We start from the raw sequence: 21424 nt of genomic DNA, 5'->3' as shown, positions 1-21424 counted from the left end.
ATATAAACCATACCTTTGCACAGACCATTAACTCGTAATTCCCACTGTATATTTTCGGCTCATTTACTACCATTATTGGACTATCCAGTCGTACATTACGCCCTTCCATTCTGTCTTCCTTCTAATCTCGTCCTGGAACTACTCGACTCTCGCAACGCTAACAAAACGAATTGGCGCCATATGGAGTGACGTGACTTCGGAATGGGGCATGTCGACAGTTACCCCTGTCTCCAAAAACGGTACGCGGACACTGTGTGAAAACCACCGTGGCATCAGCCTGTTAGCTGTGGCATCGAAGATGCTCTCTGGTCTTATCCTTCGAAGGTTTGCTGAACACAGAGAGAGACAGATCCGTGAAAACAAAGCTGGATTCCGTCCTCCAGGAGGATGCATCGATCACATCTTCACCCTACGACAGATTCTGGAACAGTGACACTGCTTCCAGCAACCAACAATGCTTGTGTTCCCTGGTCTGAAAGTTACTTTTGACTCTGTAGACCGTCAGGCGCTGTTGAGCAAAGGTGTACCCCAGAGATTATTGACCCTCCTTAATGCGCTGTACGCCAACTACTACATCCGTGTGTAGGTCTACGGTATGCTCTCTTCTGAGTTCACCACGTCAGATGGTATCAGACAAGAATGTTCTCTTTCACCTTCCATTTTTAGCTTCATCACTGATACGATAATAGATGACTCACTATCAGTCTCTAGTGCCTGTGGGGTCGTATTACACCCGGGGCGTCCGCTCAGATACCGAATACGCAGACGGCTTAGCTCTCCTTGGATCTGACCCCTTGGTAATCCAAACAATTTTAAATAATTTAAGTAATTCCCTCTCACGATTTGGCATGCATTTCACATCACCAAAGTGCAAAGTGCAACTGCAAGACCGGGTAGGCTCGAACCCTAACCTCATGCGTGTGGATGAGCCGATTGGGGTAGTAGACAGGTTCGTCTACCTTGACAGCTGTATCAGTCCCGGCAGTTCGTGAAAGGTGATATTTTCATGCGGATTGAAAAGTCCATAGCAGCCTTTATGGCGCTGCACCACCTGTGGCTTAGGTGTGACATCGGTTCAACTGTCAAGAGTCGAGTTTACGATGCTTCGGTGCGATCCATATTGCCATACCGAGTAGAAATCTAGCCACTGCGCGAAGAGGACTCAAAAGACTTCCAGTTTTTGACCATCGATATCTTCATAGCGTTGCTCGAGTCTGGTGGGAACGCCGGATAAGCAGTGCTGAATTACATCGAATGGTTTTCGGAAGAAATAACTCACCCACGATGGATGAACTAATCACACTGCACAGGTCGCTCTAACCAGGACACGTATTGCGTATGCTAGTCGACCGACTTCGTCGAAAGGCTCTTTTCGCACAACCACGTGGAGGATGAAAACCAACCATTGGAGGTCAAACAATGGATTGACAGAAAAGTATGGAAGCCACCACCATCAAACTCAGCTGCGCTGGTCGTTGCCGTCTCCTTGGATAGGGACCCCGAGACGGGCCACATCAATGGCTTGAGACATTATCAGGCACGGCCCAGTCGCGTCCTCAATGGTGCTCGTGCATCCAAGCGGTTGCCTTCAATATATAGCTTCCTTCCAAATCCCCCCGCTTAACAGTCCACTGACAGTCCTGTATTTAGGCACCAATCTAACAACTCCAGCCGGCAACGCTCAGCTATCTATCCTATTTCCCCAGATCATCGGTGGACAAAACTGGCAGCTACAACCACTGTACGACAAGTACCAGGTTCTTAAAGCTGATGTTCTGTCAATGATGATGTTCTACGCCTATTTTTTGTTGTTGAATGTAAACTTTTGTTATACCCACTGGTTTTTCCCATAAAACAGGTTAGTGAATGCACTCTTCTCGTTCCAGCTCCGGTGTTACGTGCTTTCCATCAGAACATTGCGTTGCTATGTCAGTCTCCTTGTCGGAAGTAAGCACCACTGCATAGGCTAATTGGGCTCTGTAGCGCATCAAACAGCGCAGCGTGGTTCTGACAGACCTCGATGGTTTGCTTGTCAATGCAGAGAACTTCAATCAAGTAGCCTATGTTCATTTTTAATTAACCTGCTTCTCTTAGGTGTTTATTCAACGTATCGACCCCGAATGGATGACTACCACAATTAACCGCGTAGTCAAGAGCGAAGTCCACCTGCAGAAGTTGGTTCAAGTGTTGATCAGATTCATCACTTTTGAACTGCATCCGCAGTGGACCTATCACGCACTCGCATGGTTAAAGCACCTACTTCTCTCGCCTTCGTCACCCCGATTCCCACTTAGCTCCAGCTTACTTCAGGCTTGTCAGCCTCTTCTTTCCTATGCGGCCGAAGTTTATGGTCTCCAGGACCTTTACACCCAAGCTGCCTTACGTGGCACGATTACAGAGAAGTGGTCGGAGAAGATCGCAATGGGGCATGTCGTTCCTCAAAGATTCTGTTACTCTGGTTTGGTTGGGATTCCGTCCACATGTTATGTCTATGTGGATGGTGAGTTGTCATTGCTTTTATGCACCTTTTTCCCTTCCACTTTAATATTCTTCCGAGTAGTGTTTGTAGTTTCTCAGGTGTAACACTATTTCGGTGCCAAGCTGACGTACCACCCGATGGAAGCAAGAGGGCTGAGGTAGTGTCAGGTTGCTCAAGCCCAGACAGGAGCAGTCGAGATGCTGAGGTTGGGTTCGAACCATGGACCTTCCGGTTGCTCACCAACCATTGAGCTATCTCGAGCTCATATTCTTCTCAGGCGGTCCGATTAATGTGTTTGGATGATTCTCGTCTTTGTCGTTTAATAGCTGCACGGTTTTTACGCCTCTCCAATGTTATGCACGCAGTGGGTTCCTTAAATTAAGCATCACTACAGTTGCTTTTCAGCAGATGACTGTTCGAACCTCCCAACTATAGTCCAGCGTCGTTTCGTTAGGTCAGACCGACTGACCGTGGCCAGACAATACCTGTGTTCTGGGGTGCAACAAAAGTATGACAATAGGTGTAGGCGTTAATAATAAACCTTGTTATCTTCTAACTCTAACCTCAGGCCTAAGTCTTTTAAGCCACTTGATTATAATGTCGTCACAGTATCACAGCGTAAAGTTAACCTTTGATTATTGAACAATGAGATATCGATTGAAGTTCGTGAAGCAAACAGGCCCATTAAGGTATCCGTTATCTTGCGGTTTGACCGTGAATTGGTTGCAGACAGCTTGCCTATTCGTTCTGCTTGTATGCACCGATATAGGTTGCCAGCCCCCTTTCCCGTTTCTCCACGTCTAAATCCTTGGCATGTGTGTGCTGCTCCGCGGAACTTCTTAGTAGGTCATGGTTCTAATATAGTAGTAGTAATATAGTAATATAGATGTGGTTCGACTGCTCGCTCCAGAGAACGAGTACTTCTAATCTGGCGATTTTTGCGGGAAGCTTATAGCACAGAGTGAGTACTTATCTTGTTCGATAACCGCTTGAAAGATGTAGCATCTTCTCATCACTTACAGCAAACATGCCAACCAGCTACGCAAACTGTGTTTTCTAACGTTATCACTACAAAATTGGCTCTTCTCTTTTGGATCACCACGGAAAGCCATGCCAACCGGAAACGAACCCTAAATGTAGGGTGGTCATTAGTTATCAGCGCAAGGCCATCGATCACCTTAAATGCCGCATAGCTAGCTCATCCTTTCTTGCAAGGCATAGTAATGGAATGATGATGGTTTAATAACATAATAAGTATGAATTCACTCTCTTCAGGGAGGTAGGCACAGATGGTTGACCTGGCGATGTGCATCCAAATAAGTTTGTACATCACGAATGTTCATTTAATATGCTCTAAGTATACTAAGTGTAAACGCTACTTGGATGAATATTTATCGCTTATTCTTGAATTCCCTTCCGACCTTAAGCTATCACCTGTTTTGGTGGTCTCAGTGCTTCAATGATCTTCGTGCTACATCGGCTTGAACTCTTCCTAACGGCTCGACTATATCAGGAAGGTCAACGGGGAGTAGCTCGATAAAGAACAGCGAGTCCCCTTACTATAGGAAATCGTATTACGATGTGGTCTGAAGGTAAATTCGTACTGTCCTCTGCGATACGCGTGTTCAGGCAGTAAGGTGTTTCCTTCAAGCGACCTGCATGTTCATCTTTATGGAGGCAGTGATGTTGCCTTCTCCCAAGGAAGGGCGATTTGGGAAAGATCAGTTTAGGCAAATATCCGGCTAAGTGGGTCAGATTGTTGGTTGTGGGATAGACCCCCTGTCGACCATGCTTTTGAGGCAGAGGCTTAAATTGGAGACGTCAGACAAACCCCCTTTTAATGCTAGACTAGGCAAAATATCATCGTTATCCTCAGAAACAGCAACATCAGTGTTGACACTGGTGCTTAACTGCCGTACAACCGTAAGGTCCATCTAATCATATTTAAAGCCTTAGGGTTCAAAGAGAAAAGGAATGGATGGACGGGACCTAATCCTGGCCCAGTCGAGTATTCTGAGGTGCCTGCACCTCTAAGCGCTCAATCAGACAATCTATAAAGAAGCTGATAACACGACCGCTACTGACATCGATCAGCCGCCATTTCTTACAACGTCTCCAGTCAAGCACGAGAGGATCACGGGGACACCTTGTCTCACGTCATCTGTCCGCAGAGGCCACGTCTCGTAGCCATACACCAAAACATCCCTTACCATAACCTAGTACACGCGACTCCTAAGGCCCAGTGATATGCATTTTTGGCGTCAGCAATCATGCAAAATGGCAAAAGTGACTCGAGCCTCTGAAATTCCTGCACTGACTCCATCGCGCACATTTCCATCAGAGCTAATACAACTACCGAGGTATGTGAGATTCTCCACAACCTCCGGTGTTCCTCTTTGAATTCTAAGGGGTATGTTAAGCGACTGTGCGTTCTGAAGTATGGCTTTGCATCTTTGAAGGTGCTAAGCTCATGCTGGAAGATGGTATGACAGTGCTCGGTCTGTCAAACAGGGCTTGTGCATCGCCTTGGTCTTCAAAGATGAGGACGGTGTCTTCTGCACAATGTTCTCACCGGCAACAATCTGAACACCGGGGTTTTCGAGACCTTCCAGCACTCGCACCATTATTTCATTGATGGTGGATTTGAACAAGAACGGAGTGTAAATTCTTGTTGGACACCACTTTTTTTAGGGGGGATTTGGGAGAACTCACCATACACCCACATGCTTAGAGGTGTGTGAATATAGGAATCGGTTTAAGTTCACAAACTCCTGGGGTGTACCCTGATGAGCGAATGTTCTTAATAGCACTGACCGATTGACAGAATGAACGCAACCTTGAAGTCAAGAAATACCAAGATTATGGGTCGTCTGTACATGTGAGGTCGCTCTACACCTGACGGAGTGTGAACATGTGGTCAGCACAGCCTCTGTACGGTCGAAATCCCGCTTGATTCTCACGAGTCAAGGCTTCGTTTGCCTCCGTAAGGCGACAAAGAGACAATGATGGCAGAAGCCTCGTCACAACAGGCGTCAAACTAACGCCTCTGGTTACTACACTCACTTCGAGTGCCCTTTTCGAAAATGGGCACCACTATCGATTCACCCCAGTTGTCTGGGATGATTTTCTCCCAGATAGACCCAAACAGGCTAGACAGGCACTGACTGAGGAATCCACAGCCATCCTTGAAAACATCATCATCATCATCAAAGACAGCAATATCAGTGTTGCCACTGATGCTTCACGGCCTTAATCCTTGAAAACAGCAAGTGGAATGTCGTCAGGAACAGCAGCATGGTGACGCTTGAATAGAGATGTACACTCGGACACTCGTGAGGTTGAAGGCGGCTGCATATCCACGGCCCACCTTTCTGTTGACGACCAGGATTCCGGAATGGGAATGGCAGGTGGCCAACTGAATTGCTGTTCGAGGTACTGTGCCTAGCGATCCAAAAGTTTTGCTTTGCTAGATATCTAACAGCCATTGTGGTTCCTGACAAGAGGCTTGCAAGGACTAGTTGAATGAATCAAGTGAAACAGCTTGCGGACTTTGCCATCACCCTTTAATCTTGCATTTCTTTGGCCTTTTGGGTCCACAAAGCCTCTCGGTCTGCATGACATCCCCTCGTATCGGGTGATGCGTCGGGTTGAGTTGCGGTTGCAGTCAGGATCCTCCAGCAAAAACGCGGTCCTATCAGGGATCCACTGTTTGGATGAGATTGGCTGGGTTGTACCACAAACAGAGTCCCCGTCTCTGGGTAACGCTTTGGATATGTTTTCCCAGTGGTCGTTGATATCCTATATCCGACCGTCCTGCAGGCGTTTGACTAGCCGGTTTGATTTCTGAGTCCACTAGCTTCTCAATGGCTAAGCAAGGTGTAGATCTGAAAATCGCAATGCAAAGCAGTAGCGTAACTCTGCCTCGCGTCTAATGGAAGGTGCACCTTCTTGAGGTTTACTACAGAGCCTGCGGAAATGCTTTGCAGCAGTCGGAGAAGACGCGTAAGTATGCCCACCAAGCCGATGGTGTTTCAGAGCGGAAAATCAGATTAGTAAACCAACCAACCACTTTCTCAATTACCCAAAACGTCATGCGTCGCAGACCATAAATATCTGTACCAGAGCCGGCCTCACTGTTTAACGTTCAACATCATCCTTTCACCTGCCCGTTTTAGTAGCTCTCCACTGATATGTAAAAATGACCTTTTTTCATTGCAGGTCGAAAGAGGAGACAATATATCGATGAACTTTTTCTAAACTGGCACAACAAACCTAGAAACGACTGTTCTCTTTTTTCATATAACGTAACCGCTCCCAAGATCTTATCTTAATAACCCAAAGATTATATCCTAAAAGTTTCAATAAAGCCCACGCTATATCATTTTTTGTTGTTTTACTTCCCACTTAGATTCGGACGATGAATCCAATGAACGACAGGCAAGAACGTCTAAACGACAAAAGCAGAAAAACAATGCAATTGGAGAAGTTCAGCTAGCATCATGCTATTTGAAGCCAGAGGATTCCTCTGGCAGTGACGACACGAATACGGACGAATACATGAGCGAGCAGGAGGATGAAGATGCCGCTGATGATGCACTTGATGAGACCAACTATGATTCCGACCATGGAGTGTTTGACGTTAACGAAACAGGCTCCTCTGATGAGACATCCATCCATGGTTCCCACAATCACATTCCGGATCCTGATGATTGGATTAGCGATCCTATTGATTCCAGTCTTCTGTTCCAAAACCGGGCATCCAAGGGAGACGGTCATCCGAAGGAAGAACATTCTGATGAACCACCGAATGAAACAGATAAAGTTAGTATGTTTTGCCCTCTTAGTACTTAGAAACTATAGTTTGTGTAATAGCCTGTTTTGGAAATCAGATCTGCTTCGTGGCGTACCCCATTTCCGTAAATTCCACTGCGGAACGACGTGGACCGCAGTTCCTCATGGAAGATCATTGATGGCACTTTTACACAGGCTGCTGAGTAGCAGTGTCATCACAAGTTTCGGTTTATTGATTGAACAGTTTGGCGAACGAAGTATATTAATGTCTTCCAAAGAGATAGCCCCTAAGGTGAGGGGGGCCGTTTACCACAACAAACCCTCCCCCTGGATTTTTTGAGTGTGATTGTCTCCTTAAAGACAGCAGTTATTCCCCTCAAGAGCGTTCAATTACGCTCCCTTATAGCGCTGGTCTGTCTTTGGAACTGGTGGCGTATTGATTATTACACTTTTTTTGGGTCCGTTTCATTCACAGAGAAGTGGGTTACTACCATCATTCTCATTATCACTGACAGCAACATCAGAGAAAAACACTGGTGCTTCACTACCATACAACCGTGTTAATTTATTTAATTAATGCCTTATAATGTGAAGAAGAGAATGGATAGGAGAGGGACCTAGGGCTAGCCTACCACAAGCATCCGATGATGCCTACCCCTCCAACACCTCTTCAAGTAATCTGTATAGAAACTGATACCACAAGCGCCACTGACATCGGCTAGCCGCCATATCACTCATTCCAGTTAGGCACAGTGGGTTGGGTCACCTGAACCCCACTCTTGAAGGCGAACAGCCCCAATAAGGCCCAAACATCTCGTAACACTTGTCAGTCCTTTCCGCAATGTCGTATGCTGTCCGTCTTTAGGTTTCCGCCACTCCGAATTAAGCACAGAAGACAATGCTCTTTTCGGCAGTTGGCAATTCGGCATGCCTATTTTGTAGCCCAGTCACTTCGGCTTGCAGCGCTGAATGTGTTCTCTGAGTGGAGTGCCGTCTGTTTCACCTACTTCCTGATCACTTCTTTCCGAGTTCGATGGTTTCAGGCAGTTTCAACCATAGTCCTGACACGTCGCTAGTCAAAGACCTGAAAATGCCTCATATCCTCCCTAAGTGCACATGTTTCACGAGCAAGCTGGTTTGATGGTTAGAGCGCTAGTTTACTGTCTGAATAGTTCATGGTTAGAACCCAACCCCTGCCTCTCGACTCTCCCTGTCTAGGCTTGGGAAGCCTGGCATTATCCCAGCCCTCGTGCCTTCTTCGAGTGGCATGCCAGCTAGGCACCGAAAGGATGTCACGGCTGAACGATTTTTTACACGTTGAGGAGCCGAACGAGTATATGAAAGGGAGAGGTGAGAGGCGCCAGGTGTAGTCTTTTTTCACTTGCCTGTCCCACTTTATGCAGCAAGTAAGGCGATCCGGGTGATGACTCAACTCGACGATCGATGTGGGATGAGATCACATATCACTGTGCAGTTTGTAGTGGCTTACGGCCCTATGGAGTCTCTAGTGAACAGAGCAAATTACTAATGTAAGTCAGATACAAAGTCACAAGGAGAAGAATCCAAGTAAATCTTGACTCACAGTTCAAAATAGGAGATTCCGTAGTTCCGTATTCCTTTGAACCACCACACCAAGAATAGCTGTATCTTCCTGGTATTCCAGATCTCCGTTGACCGAAATATTAACCCACAAGTGTGAATATATTAGTCCAGTGTTTGTAGCTAAAATGTTTGTTCACGCTTAGTGTTAGTAGCAGTCAATTATAGCCAACCGGCGGTCACAACAACAGCCACTCAGCAAAAGTTTCAAAGTCACGTTGGAGCCAACAAGCGGGCGGCCATCATCATCATCATCATCGTCAGCTGTAAGAACCGCATACTCGTCGTACAGTGGTTGTAGCGCCGCAGTTTCGTTCACCGATGATTTGGGGGGAGGGGGGGAGGTTCCTGCACATTGCACGCGTGAGCTGGTAAATTGGTTCATAAATCCAGTACTGCCAGTGAGCTGTCAAGTGGGAGGGGGTTGGAAAAAGAGCTATGCATTGAAGGCGATAGCTTCGATGCACGAGCGCCATTGAAGGCGCGGTTGGGCCATGTCTGATAATCTCTCTAGCCATTGATGTGGCGGTAGCGGTTGTATTTCAGTACAGCGATGCGACTGATAATGATAGGAAAAAGAAGATGATACTGAGCATGAAAAAGAGCAGTTTACAAGTGCTAAAAGTTCGTCGTTGTTCGTGAGTTAGAGTACTGCCACGGCGTACAGACCTAGATTGGAGGACGGTTAAGCCTTGAACTCGAGCTTCTGGCTTAAGATCTTCTCTGCAAGGTAGCGGTATTTGATGTGAGCAAGCCTGAATAGTCTACATTTTGAATTAGCAAGTCGCCACACATACTCCAAACCCAAACCTGAAGAACCAGAAAGCTGTGTCAGTCTGACCTTTAACTACACGCCCACCCGTTGGGAGAGACTCTGTGATTACCACGTACGTGATGAATATGTGGATAGCTTTGGTATAACAACTTGAGCAGATAAACACTCGAGCCATGCCAATTAGTTACTAATGTCTACACGTCTATTCGGCTATCCCCTTCTTTTCTGCTTAGCCTCGAGCCTCATCACGAATAAAGCCAATGGAAAAAGGCTCTGTGGCTGGAAACGCAGTGTTTTTGACATCGGGAACTGCTTTCTGTCTTCCCTTATGTCGGTAGTCTTGGCTATTTTATTAGACAATCATAAGCATCACCAAATAGGCTATTTCCATTTTCCTTTATTTGATTTCCCCCAGCAAAACATTTTTGGTAGTGAATGAACCAGTCCACTCCCTGTAGTGTCCTGACGAATGGAATAAGTTGAACATTAAGGCTGTACTGTTGTGTTTTTATGTCATCTTTCTTGTTTTAGGAGTCTGAGGAATCTGATGAAGAACTGGATCTACTCATGTGGACTAACCAGCACGCGAATAATACTGATACATCATCTTCCGAAGCGGAACTGGAAAAGTCAACCGATGCTAAATCAAAACGCTCGTCAAATGGCCCAAACCCCAAATCTCCCCGTCTTGCGTCTGCGTCAAAGAGCCGTCCTCTTCGCACATCTAGACGTTCCTCCAAAACCAGCACTCTCCGCTCTTCGAAGGATACACCCGCATCTCCTACTTTTAAAAAACGATTGAGCAAGCGCCCTCGTAAATCTTGACGAATTCGTACCTTCTCTATCGGTAAATAAAATTGAAAACTTCTGTCGTTCTTCACAGTCCACGTCACACTCAACTCTTGGGCGAGGAGAGGTTTTGTTAATAACGATTTCATTCGCACATCCCCCGTGTCCCAAGGGATGTTTTGAACTCAGGAATCGGTAGTTAACATTGGGGAAAAAATCGTTCAGCTGTAGCACCCTTTCGGTGCCTAGCTGCCGTGCCACACGAAGGAAGCACGAGGGCTGGGATACTGCCAGGTTGCCCAAGCCTAGACAGGTGGAGTCGAGAGAGAACCACGGACCTTCCATTCAGTAAATTCGCGCTGTAACCACTTGATCCATCTCGCCCCCTAACTTTGGAGCAGTATACAGTAATTTGCGGCGGTATGGTACTGGTATGTAGAGAACCTGTTTGCTTTGGTCTAGTTTAGGTTCTATAGGACCTTGAAGTCCACAGCCGGATTGGCTATCCTTCTGGATGATACTTGAAAATTCTATTACTATTGATAATCTACGTTTCACTTGTCATAGCTAGGTTGATATCTTCATGTATTCCATATGTTGTGATAAAGCCATCTTATTCATGACGCTTAACGGAATTTTCGTCTTCTTCTCTAGCATTAAATTATGTTCTGATCCATTCCACCATACTCCTAGAACCACTACAGGATCACTTCAGAACACAGGGGGCGAGATGGCCCGAGTGGTTAGAGCGCGAATTTACTGACCGAAAGGTCCGTGATTCGAACCCGACCTCTGCCCCTCGGCATCCCCTGTCTAAGTTTGGGCAACCTGGCAGTATCCCAGTTATAGTACTGCCTTCCGGTGGCATGGCAGTTAGGCACCGAAAGGGTGCTACAGCTGGACGATTTGTTTGTTTTGTTTCAGAACACAAGAGCACTTCAGTGCAGCAATCGTTTGATTGTGGTAGTGACCTTGCGGTCATGTGCTGTTGCTCGGAGGCAGAGAAAAACCTGAGTAACGTTGTCTACCACGATATCTGGTGCTAAAATTACCGAGAAGTTCATGGACGTGTATGTGGAAGAGAATCGAGTCTCTGTATGTCCTGTTTCGCACCTAGGAGGTGGTATTGTATTGTGCTGCCACACTGCCTATTTGTTAACGCACTCCACCCTCACTAACTCACCAATCCACGCTTCCGTGTACTGTGCCTGTAGGTAAAAGTCATCGTTGTTTTGGTCTCGGATACAATAGATGGTAGAAGTAGACGCTGACCTGGTCGGTTTATCGTTCCCCTGGTTAACATAGTGCCAGTGGCAATCTTATCTAAAACGCAAATCATTCAGCGTCTCATTCAGATGTTCAAACATATAACCTGATTCAAACTCTGTTGTTCACTGCCCGTTTAGCTTGTATCGTGACCAGAATGAGCGGGTGTGATGCACCACTTCCCATTGTGGATATCAGTTGAATCACCACATCACGGTGGGAGTGAATGAAACTGTCATAGTTCTGGTCCAGCTACCACCCATGCCGATTTCAGTTACCGACCTCGTTCTTGATGGAACGTAAAACTCAGTTTGATCCTCTAGGACTTGAAAGATCGGGGTCAAGTCTTGCGTGTGCTGAACTAATGATGAAACATTGGCGCTCAAGATGTTTTGGATTTCCATATAAATGAAGGAAAGCTTAGAAAAACTAGTGCAACTCGAAAAGCTTCAGCGCTTAACCGGAATTGGAACGGAGGCTACGATTTGGTGTTTGTAAACTGGATTGTTATCCGGTTTTTGAAAATTGACAAAGCTATGTTGCGAGCATACAACCAAAATTTTCACCGAATAATATGACTTCACTAAACTGATGCCACTGAAATTGCACAGGAATTCGGTCAATTCTGCAAAATCGCACTTTTTCATCTCGTCCATCGACGAAGTGGGCCTAATTTACCGTCTACTTAATTCACGTCAAGTACTATATTTTATTGTGGTCACTGTACTTGTTATAGTTGCTGGTGGTTGCGGGATTTGTAAGATACACACACATGACTCTAATGTGAACAATCGTCCTCCTGTCCTCGGGCAATCATTTTCGTGTGGCCACGCCAAAGAGGAAAGCACTGTACTTGAACTCTGGATTAGACTGGGCTCTCACTGGAGCTCTTCAGCAGTGTATAACCCTGGCCCTGCTGGATCCTGTACCCCGCACGTCTGACATGCGAGGCGAGCGCCTTCCCACTACTGGATGCATCTAAATTTTTACGTCTTAAAACGTGAACATGTTCACGCTTGAATGGTGTGAGCGGAAAGTCCGACGCCTCTAATAACTACCCAGTAGCATTCCTTGCTTGTGCTTGTGCCCGAAGAATTGACTTTGCTATTTATGGCTAAACGTTCGCAAACGATAATCCCAAGTAGTAGAAAGTGTTTAATTGATTGCTTATCTTAGTAGTTCCTGGTGTCGAAAATCCGGCCTTGCGCAAACATGCAACTTCGATCTAACCATGAAAGGGTTGAAGTCAAGTATGACCGAGATAAGGTACCTGAAAGCACCATAATTATCAGCTGTAAGCACAGCGTACTTGTCGTACAGTGGTGGTAGCTGCACATTGGAGGCCGGAGTTGTTAAGTTGGTGCCTAAATACAAGACTCTCAGTGGACTGTTAAGTGGGGGAATTGGGAAGGGATGTATGCACGAGTGCTATTAAGGGTCCTACTGGGCCATGCCTGACAATGTCTCTAGCCATTGATGTGGCCCGTCTCGGAGTCCCCATCCAGGGAGACAGCAATAACAAACGCAGCTGGGTTTGATGGTAATGGCTTCCATACTTCGCTGTACAGTCATTGTTTGACCTCCAATGGTTGGTTTCCACCCTTCATGTGGTTGCGCGAATAGAGCCTTTCGACGAAGTCGGTCGACTGGCATACGCAACACGTGGCCAAGCCAGCGCGACCTGTGCAGTGTGATTAGTTCATCTATCGTGGGTGAGTTATTTCTTCCGAAAACCATTCGATGTACTTCAGCATTGCCTATCAGGTGTTCCCACCAGACTCGAGCAATGCTCCGAAGACATCGGTGGTCAAACAATGAAAATCTTTTGAAGTCCTCGGCGCGCGGTGGCCAGCTTTCTCCTCCATACGGCATTATGGATCGCATCGAGGCATCGTTTTGTTTTGACAGATCTGTCTGTCCCTGTGTTCAGTCAACCTTCGAAGGATAAGACCAGAGAACACCTTCGATGCCACAGCTAGCATGCCGATTGGACGGTGGTTTTCACACAGTGTCCGCGTACCCTTTCTGGAGATAGGGATGTCGACATGCCCCATTCTGAAGGCACTTCACTCCATATCGCACCAATTCATTTTGTTAGATGGGTCATCACGGATTCTCCGCCTTCTTTGGAGAGGGCTGGATAGAGTCCCCTCGGTCCTGGTGCTTCTCACGTTTTAATGCGGGTATTTCTTACCATATTTCTTCAAGTTGATCAAGGTTTGCATTCTATTCGTCCGTACGCACTATCTCCACAGGCTTGCTTGCAGAAGGCCAGCTAATCTGTTCTTCAAATTGTTCGGTCCATATTTCCATTCGAGGTTTTGCGAGTGAATTAATCGGCCACCTTTTTTTCATCTAACCGTTGCCAGTCGATCGTGGCAGTTGATCTAGGGCACGGCTATTTCCCGTAGCAAAAACCTTTTTCATCTCTCCAGCTTTCAATGTCCACCAGAGCTCTTGGTCTTTTCTTAAGCTCTCTACTATTTGGTTTTGAAGGATTAGCGTGCGCCGTCGTACTTGTTGCCTGCTGGTTTGTACTTCCTGGCATCACTCATGAATGATGATCTCGCCTACACCAACTGGTCGCGTGGTCGAATTGGAAAAGTCGGACATTTAGCACTGAATGCCGCTAGCATTACTCCTTTCACATTTTGCCAGACCGTATCCATATACTCATTGCCACCACATTGGTTTACTGTGCGGAGAGTCGTTGGGCTGGTTCAAATCGAAACTGTTGTGCGGAGACAGCTGATTGGCATGCTTCTTGCTGACTTGCGAGGACCTGAATGGAAGCGAACTGTCAGACGTTTGTCCACCATGGAGTGATCGGAATCAAGTGGAGTGCCCGCAGTCTTGTGGCTCTCCACCGGTGGCTGATGGCCACGTGATGCAACTGGATCCACGGTTAATTTGCAGTTCGCGGACGCCAGATTTTGCGATGCGGACTTTTATGTTGAATATTTGTACTTGCCAGACAGTTTATGATCAGTACACGGCTAAAAGAATCACCCTCTGTTGTCAATGCGGCGAGCATCGACTTCGAATTGACCGCCCAAACGTTATTCCATGGAGCTCAAACGACCTACTCGAGCATTCACATCGTCTGCAAGGGTCACAGTGTCAGTGTTTCTCGCTTGACTAATGATCCGGCATAGCTCCCGATAGAAAGTATCCTCAACATTAAAATTGCAGTGCGTTGCGTATAAACTGACACTACAAACAGGCACCGCGTCTTATGCCTAGAAACTGAGCTTGACTGAGGTGGATAACCGGACGGCGCTAAAACGACTGTTCACTTGGGAGCGTTCAGCTCTGGGACTGGGTGCAACTCCCACGCCATATATTCCACGAGTCATCACTTACGGGTCACCAGACACCAGAGAGAGAAATGTGAAAGAGCTGATTTCATCCTTGGCGTTCTGAGATACGTAACCACGATTGGGTATTGTATGCGTGTTTCGGAGACACAGCGTACATCAATTTTAAGGGGGTGCAAGGTTTCAGCAAGCATTGCCTGTTTAACAATTTGACATAGAGTACGGACGTTAAAATCTCCTATATAGAAAGGATCTCGTGGATCTAGAAAGGTGTTATTTTGTTTAATGTTTGTAGGCAACGAGAAGCATAAGGCCCTTCGGTCAGATGACTGACAGTCAAATGGCCTAGCGACGTTTGCTTGTGCGGTGGGAAGGGGTTGAGGAGGGACATCGGTGGACACAGAACTGTGCGGGCAAATGACAGTTCCCGGTTGCCCAACCAGGGGAACTGGGTTTGGTTGAGCCTTTGACTCAAAAGTCTGACCCACAAGGCAGCGAGAGGATGTAGGGATATGTTCGGTGACCCTGACCCTAGCCTCTGACCCGCGAGGCAGCGAACAGCAGGGTTTTCTTCGGGGACCCTGCCCAGAGCTGATGAGTCAGCAATCTGACGTGGTCAGCTGCAGAGTGTTGGCCAAACGCTGGAGCACAGTAACTAAGACATCGCTGTCTCTCTCCTGGGACTGTTGCGTGCGCTTGGGCGATCGGAGTGTGCGGTTTTCGGGGCTGACCTTTTGTAACCCGTCCTTCCTCGGGGGAAGGCAACATCACTGCTTCCATAACTATGGACATGCTGGTGGCCTGGGGGGAAACACCTTACTGCCTTCACACTCCCATCACAGGGCAGTATTACTTTACCCCCAGACCGCCTCGTGGTACGGGGTCTCGCTGCTTTTGGTCTGACTGCTCCCATTTGGCCTTCCTGGCATAGTTTTACGTTGTGGAACGAAGTTCCAGCCAGTGTAGCCCGCTGGATGATTGCAGCACTCAATCCCGACCACCAATGTGGCTGTTTCAGATCGGGAAAGCGGTATCAAAGAGTTGGTATGCCTCAATTCAGTTGTTCACCCCTAAGCTTCGCACCAAAGACAATTTCTGGTTCATCGAATAATGAGAAGATATGGGAGTTGTGGCTTCACCGGTGAATTTGTTTTGAATTTCAAATGCCTGGTGACACGGGAAGAAATAGCTGCGAATTGTTGGTGATAAGTTGGTGGTAAAGACCTCATCGCATGTGGGGCTTGTCAATAACTGTCAATACTACTAAACACGGGTGTGCTTGATGTCCTCGGCGTCCCCATCCAAAGCTGAATAGTTTGAGTTCTGTAACTTTTTAAATCGTCATTTTGCCAGTTCTTTGAACCTGTGTTTGGTAGTTTGAAAAAAATTCTGTGCAGAGCATTGTTTTTGGGTTCTGAGGGGTAGCAAATTCCACCATGCTTTAACGGGTGGTGTCAGCTTCATTGGCTAATTTGACCAATCCTCAACACAATCAATGCGTCAACGAGGCGCTTTTACGCCACGTGTTGGAGGAGTGAAGATTGGGTCCGACTTCACTCCGTGCAGTCGTGCTTCAGGTGCTATGGTCCAAGGATGACTCATCCGCAAACCGGAGCCACCCGCCTATCCAACATAACCTATGAGATATGGTAAGCCCATCAATAAAACCGTCAGAATCGCACAATTCGTACCGATGATCACACAATAGGGACTGGTGAGATTGAAGGTAACCTCGTTCTAGATTGGTGGCATCGGTCTGAGCGCTCTATTCGCTGCATGCAGGAAGGCAGATAAACATGGTTTTGTCACTGACCGCGTCCCCTATCCTTCTTCATTGGTACCTTTGCCACTACCCCTTCCATCGTGTCTGTTGATTACTGTCCCGTACGGCATTCATACACCGATGACTGCTGCTGTTTTCCCACTCACAATAATGATGACGATGTGAAGAGCAACAATATACAACTTTCGAGAGATCTGATGAATCTTTCCCTACACCCCTACACCCTACTGCAAGTGTTTCGGTAACGGAGTATGAAAACGCAAACCAGTAAACTGAGTCTGGTCGACAAAACTACTGCCTCCCTGAATAGGGACCCCGAGACTCAACTCACCAATGGTTAATGACACTGGCAGAAATTATTGAATCGCTCAGTCAGGGGCGCACGTGCATCAAAACTATCGTCTGAAATGAGTAGCTACCCCAAACCCGAACTAACAGCATGCCATCACCTCCAAAACTTGGCCTGTCCCACGCTCTTACGTTCCGGCGGTCAACACAATACTAGCTGGGACCATGTACCCAAATTGCACGGTTTATAGCTGATAAATTGAATAGCGAACTTTCTACATTTGCTGTAGCTTCGGTCTTGTTTCTTGGTTATAATGCTTGAAGGCTGTTTTGAAGTAGTATATACCGCCTGTCACGTTTTTTAAGCCAACATAAAGCCATGAAAATGTGCATGAAGTTATAGCTTCTGAGGTAAACGTTGGTAGCCCAGGCAGCGCAGACGGCTGTTGGCTTACTCACTGAGCTCGGCAATTTAATTACAAACTTTCCATCACCAATCGAGATGACATCATCAGTGGCTTGTTAGGATGCTTAGTGGTGTGTGAGTGGTTGTACAGTGAGTAGAGTCGCATATATGTCGGAGTCAGGTCAGCAAAGATCACATACTGGAATCCAGAGTGGTCAAGGACAGGGGTCACCCCAGCACCGACCGGAGTCGAGAGTACATAAGCCAATCTCAGGCCACGTGATCACTAACCAATCAGGACTCAGGATAAAAAACCAACCAATGGAACCACCTGACCGAACGACCAGTCGTGATCGAAGGTCAGCTTCAGCCATTAGCACGTATATTAACAAACACGCAGCACTACTCAATGCACAATCACCGGCCCTTGCAACAAATTCCGCTCTGATGCGAACGAAGTTTCCGTTCCCTAATCGAGCAATCAAAGTTTGCGATTACATGATGTGGTGTATGTCACTCAGCAGATAAAATGCTTAATTTAGGGTCACGAACGAACCTACAGACAGGCAATGAACAGACTAGAAATGCTAACCCAGCACTCCATCCTTGGTGCGACTGAGCAAACTCTGTACCATTGATTGATTGATTATTTGGATCAGTCAAGTTTACTAATAATATTAATAATAAAAACTCTAGTGATAGTAACTGATACTAATAATAACAGTTGTGGAAAGTAATAGGTAGGCTTGTAGCTTGGTCATTTCAGAGGATATATCATGGCGTAATGGGTCGTTTATCCGGATCGGTTACCAGATGTACAGTTGATTGTGTCGTACTTCACATAGTGCAGCTTGTTTATAGAAGACGATAATGGTGACACAGTAGTGTACATTACTACGTATTGTATAAGAAAGATATATTGCTGATCCGAATACCGTTTTCAGTCTCCTCGTCCATTAGCCCTATACAACTCGGTCACCATTCCTGATATCATAATCCCTGGCTTGTTCACTTCTTGCAGGTATCTGCATTGTGGCGGAACCACCCTAACTGAACGGTAGTAGGTAAACACTAGTTGCTCTCTCCAACACACTTCGATTCTCCTTCAGAGGTCATGTCACATCCTCGCGTGAGAATTACTCTCTGATGAAGACTTGATCTTAAAAAATATTAAGTTTAAACCACTCACTAACATACGCAGGGTTGCTTAATCCGTTGTTCGGCCACGTCCGGGCATTATCGATCTTGTCCCGCTGGTTTCACGCAGACATGATTGGTCGAAACATATTAGGCGTGAATATTTACGCACATTGAATAGCACTGCTTACCACCGCAATTGTACAGCTCACCACGGGTCAGTCGGTTCATGTGATCTTCGCTAAACCTTTTTCAAATCCACAGCCGGTTACACCGTGGACGAGTATCTAGAGATTTCATCGCCACTGTTGTCGTTATGTTGCAAACATGACATTCGAAAGTCAACGTCACCCGATATTCTCTTTTGGTCTGCTCATGAGTACTAAAGATCAGTTATCCAACTGGCGTGTCTTGTCCGAATGGGCGGAGAAATAAAGGAAGAAAGTGACTTGGAAGCTAGAGTTATTCAGTCACCAATGACCCCTACGTGCCACAGAATCGAAACTAACTTTGATTTTTCTGAGTTTTTTTAGAATAGAATTAACACCAGCTGCCTAGTTTGCTTCTAAATGAGACCCACTTGGTCGGCAGTGGAATGGCGCTGCATACTATAAATCTTTCATCAGGATTTGTTTCTTAGTGAAATCCATCATGGGCTTCGGAGTTGTTTTATCTACCCGGTTAGTCGAACACTAGGCCTGTCATGGTCTGTGTAAGCATCATTGTCGGTCTGGACATTTTAAATAACGGCAGCAGTCTCTGGTGTATATTGCTTACAAAAGGTGGGTTCTGATCGAGTGCTGTCTTTCTCTTGCCGATTATCCGCTCTACACGGAATTCTGCGGCAAAAGCTGGCAGCAAAGGCATCCTCAGATGTAGGGATTTCTCTCTAACCCTTCACCTTTCCTCCACAGTGCGAATGTTAAAAAAAGTCACGAGACTTGTAGCTGAGTCCTTACATGCACTGCAACATTGAACAGGAAACAGGAAGTCGAACCACAAACTTAGTTGTGCTTGGTAAGATCCAGGAAAACAGGAATCAACAATTGGAGACAACGAAATGTTTGGTAAAATCAGTCAAGTGCTGCTGCGGCTCTCTATCTGTTGATCTCTCTCTGGGGCTGGGTAGATGGTGGAACGCGCCTCGGCCTGGTCGTACATTCCCGGAAGAAGCAAAAAGTACTCGGGTGTGTGAAAGCGTGGCAGCTTCATGTAGGCACGCAGCTCTGCGGCTGCGTGTTCTACGGCCCTCCAATCGCTTTCACTTAGCCAGCGTGCTGCCTGGCGTTCCTCTTCCAGCAGGTGTCGCTCCATCGCAAACTCTTTGAGAGCTTGTAAACGCTTGATGGCCAAGGCCCTCAGGTCAGTCGCACGAGCTGCAAGGTCATCAGCAAGTTTTTTTGCTTCCTCTGCTTTGGATATTGCGCTGGTTTTGGCTCTTCCCTCTTTTGTGTCAAGCACAACTCTGGCAGCTTTTTCCGCCTCCCGTTTAGCAGCTTCTGCCGCCAATTCCGCTTCGTGGGCCTCGGCTTCAACCTCTCCAGCGTCGTGACGGCGCTGTTGGTATTGTTCGGAAATAAACCGCCTCCTTTCTCGAGTGGCCGTGAGATCCCTCTCTGCTGCTTCAACAATTCGATCAATAGTTGTTCGTGTTAACAAGTGCACCAATTTCTTTTGACCCTCTGTCAAAGGAGGGAGTTTATAGCCTTCATACCGACTTTTGATAAGGTTCGAAAATTTTCGGCTCAAATGTGATGTGGCCGTGCTCATCCGGGAATCTCTCATACTCCGTCGAGCGCTCATCAGTCCACGCAGAGCACGCAGTTTAATCCGCTGAAAGATGGTTGCTATCTGATAGAGAATAGAGGGTTGTATTAGAATAAACCTCCAAGTCAGATAACAAAGTATGATGTTTTACGGCAGAACACACTATTCATCTGATGAATAAACAATCTACGACAGTCTATTACCAGCTTGCTTTATCTTGGGGCTTACCAGGTGGGCGTAGTCCTCATGTTTCCGTCAACATTACGTTCTACATGAAATCAAGTTATACGTGCAACTGGGGAAATACAGTCATACATTTAGTGATCGGATTGGGCCACCTAATGTACTTCTATCGCGACAACACGTGTAGTAAACTGCGTATTCGAAACCGGTGGCTTATGTTTGCTAATAATGCGAATCCACAGCTAGATAAATATCGCGTACTCCTCGCGGATCATAGAAATTTCGGAGTGGTTATGACTGTTCACTTGCAGTCTGATTCTAAACACTCGTTTGTCTTTATTTTTCAAAAAAAAGAAAAGAAAAGCCCACTTGAGCGTGATTGCAGTTTGCCTTTACTGACTGAAAACCTCAAGACCAGAGGACGGTGTTTGTTTCCTAACATCAAATTTAACGGTTACCAGATATTATGTTCATAGCCACACCACTCTCGCTTGAACGGCCATGGTCCTGTTCTGGCGTAATTATTCCGGTCAGTCCACACCAAGGGGAACACTGGACTCGAGTTTCGCCCTTATTAGAGCAGTGCATATCCAATGGCCGTGCCGGGATTTGAACCCCGGACATCTGACATCCGAGGCGACCGTGTAACCACTACTCCGCCAACGCACGTTAAACGCAACTGTATTATCAAGTTTGAACAGGCGAACGTGTTCAGATATCACTCGGTTCAGTGGGGTTCACATGATCGAGCAGCGTTATGCTGAAGTAAACTAGGTCTACAGGAAATATGTGCTGGATGAGACGAACGCTGGAGGATCTCCAAAACCCTCCCTGTCAAATAGCC

At 46.6% G+C, this 21424-nt stretch overlaps 2 protein-coding genes across 2 annotated transcripts in view; one reads left to right on the top strand and one right to left on the bottom strand.

The window, feature by feature from the left end:
• Positions 1-1926: 1926 nt before the first annotated feature.
• T265_13234 (hypothetical protein) lies at positions 1927-10484 on the top strand (the record flags this gene model as incomplete). The annotated part of the gene is made up of 5 exons (XM_009167884.1): positions 1927-1947; positions 1984-2055; positions 2095-2500; positions 6888-7300; positions 10176-10484. The coding sequence occupies 5 exons, from the start codon at positions 1927-1929 to the stop codon at positions 10467-10469; spliced, it is 1206 nt and encodes a 401-aa protein (XP_009166148.1).
• Positions 10485-19581: 9097 nt separating this feature from the next.
• Positions 19582-21424, bottom strand: part of T265_03394 (hypothetical protein) — a gene marked incomplete at both ends in the record, with an annotated part of 66033 nt that continues 64190 nt past the window's right edge. The window contains one exon of the mRNA XM_009167863.1: positions 19582-20481. Within this exon, the coding sequence (XP_009166127.1) occupies positions 19708-20481 (774 nt within the window). The remainder of the gene's footprint in view (positions 20482-21424) is intronic.

Source organism: Opisthorchis viverrini, assembly GCF_000715545.1.
Source record: "Opisthorchis viverrini unplaced genomic scaffold opera_v5_48, whole genome shotgun sequence".
In the NCBI taxonomy this organism is placed as follows: domain Eukaryota; kingdom Metazoa; phylum Platyhelminthes; class Trematoda; order Opisthorchiida; family Opisthorchiidae; genus Opisthorchis; species Opisthorchis viverrini.
This window is presented reverse-complemented; position numbering and strand designations above follow the sequence as displayed.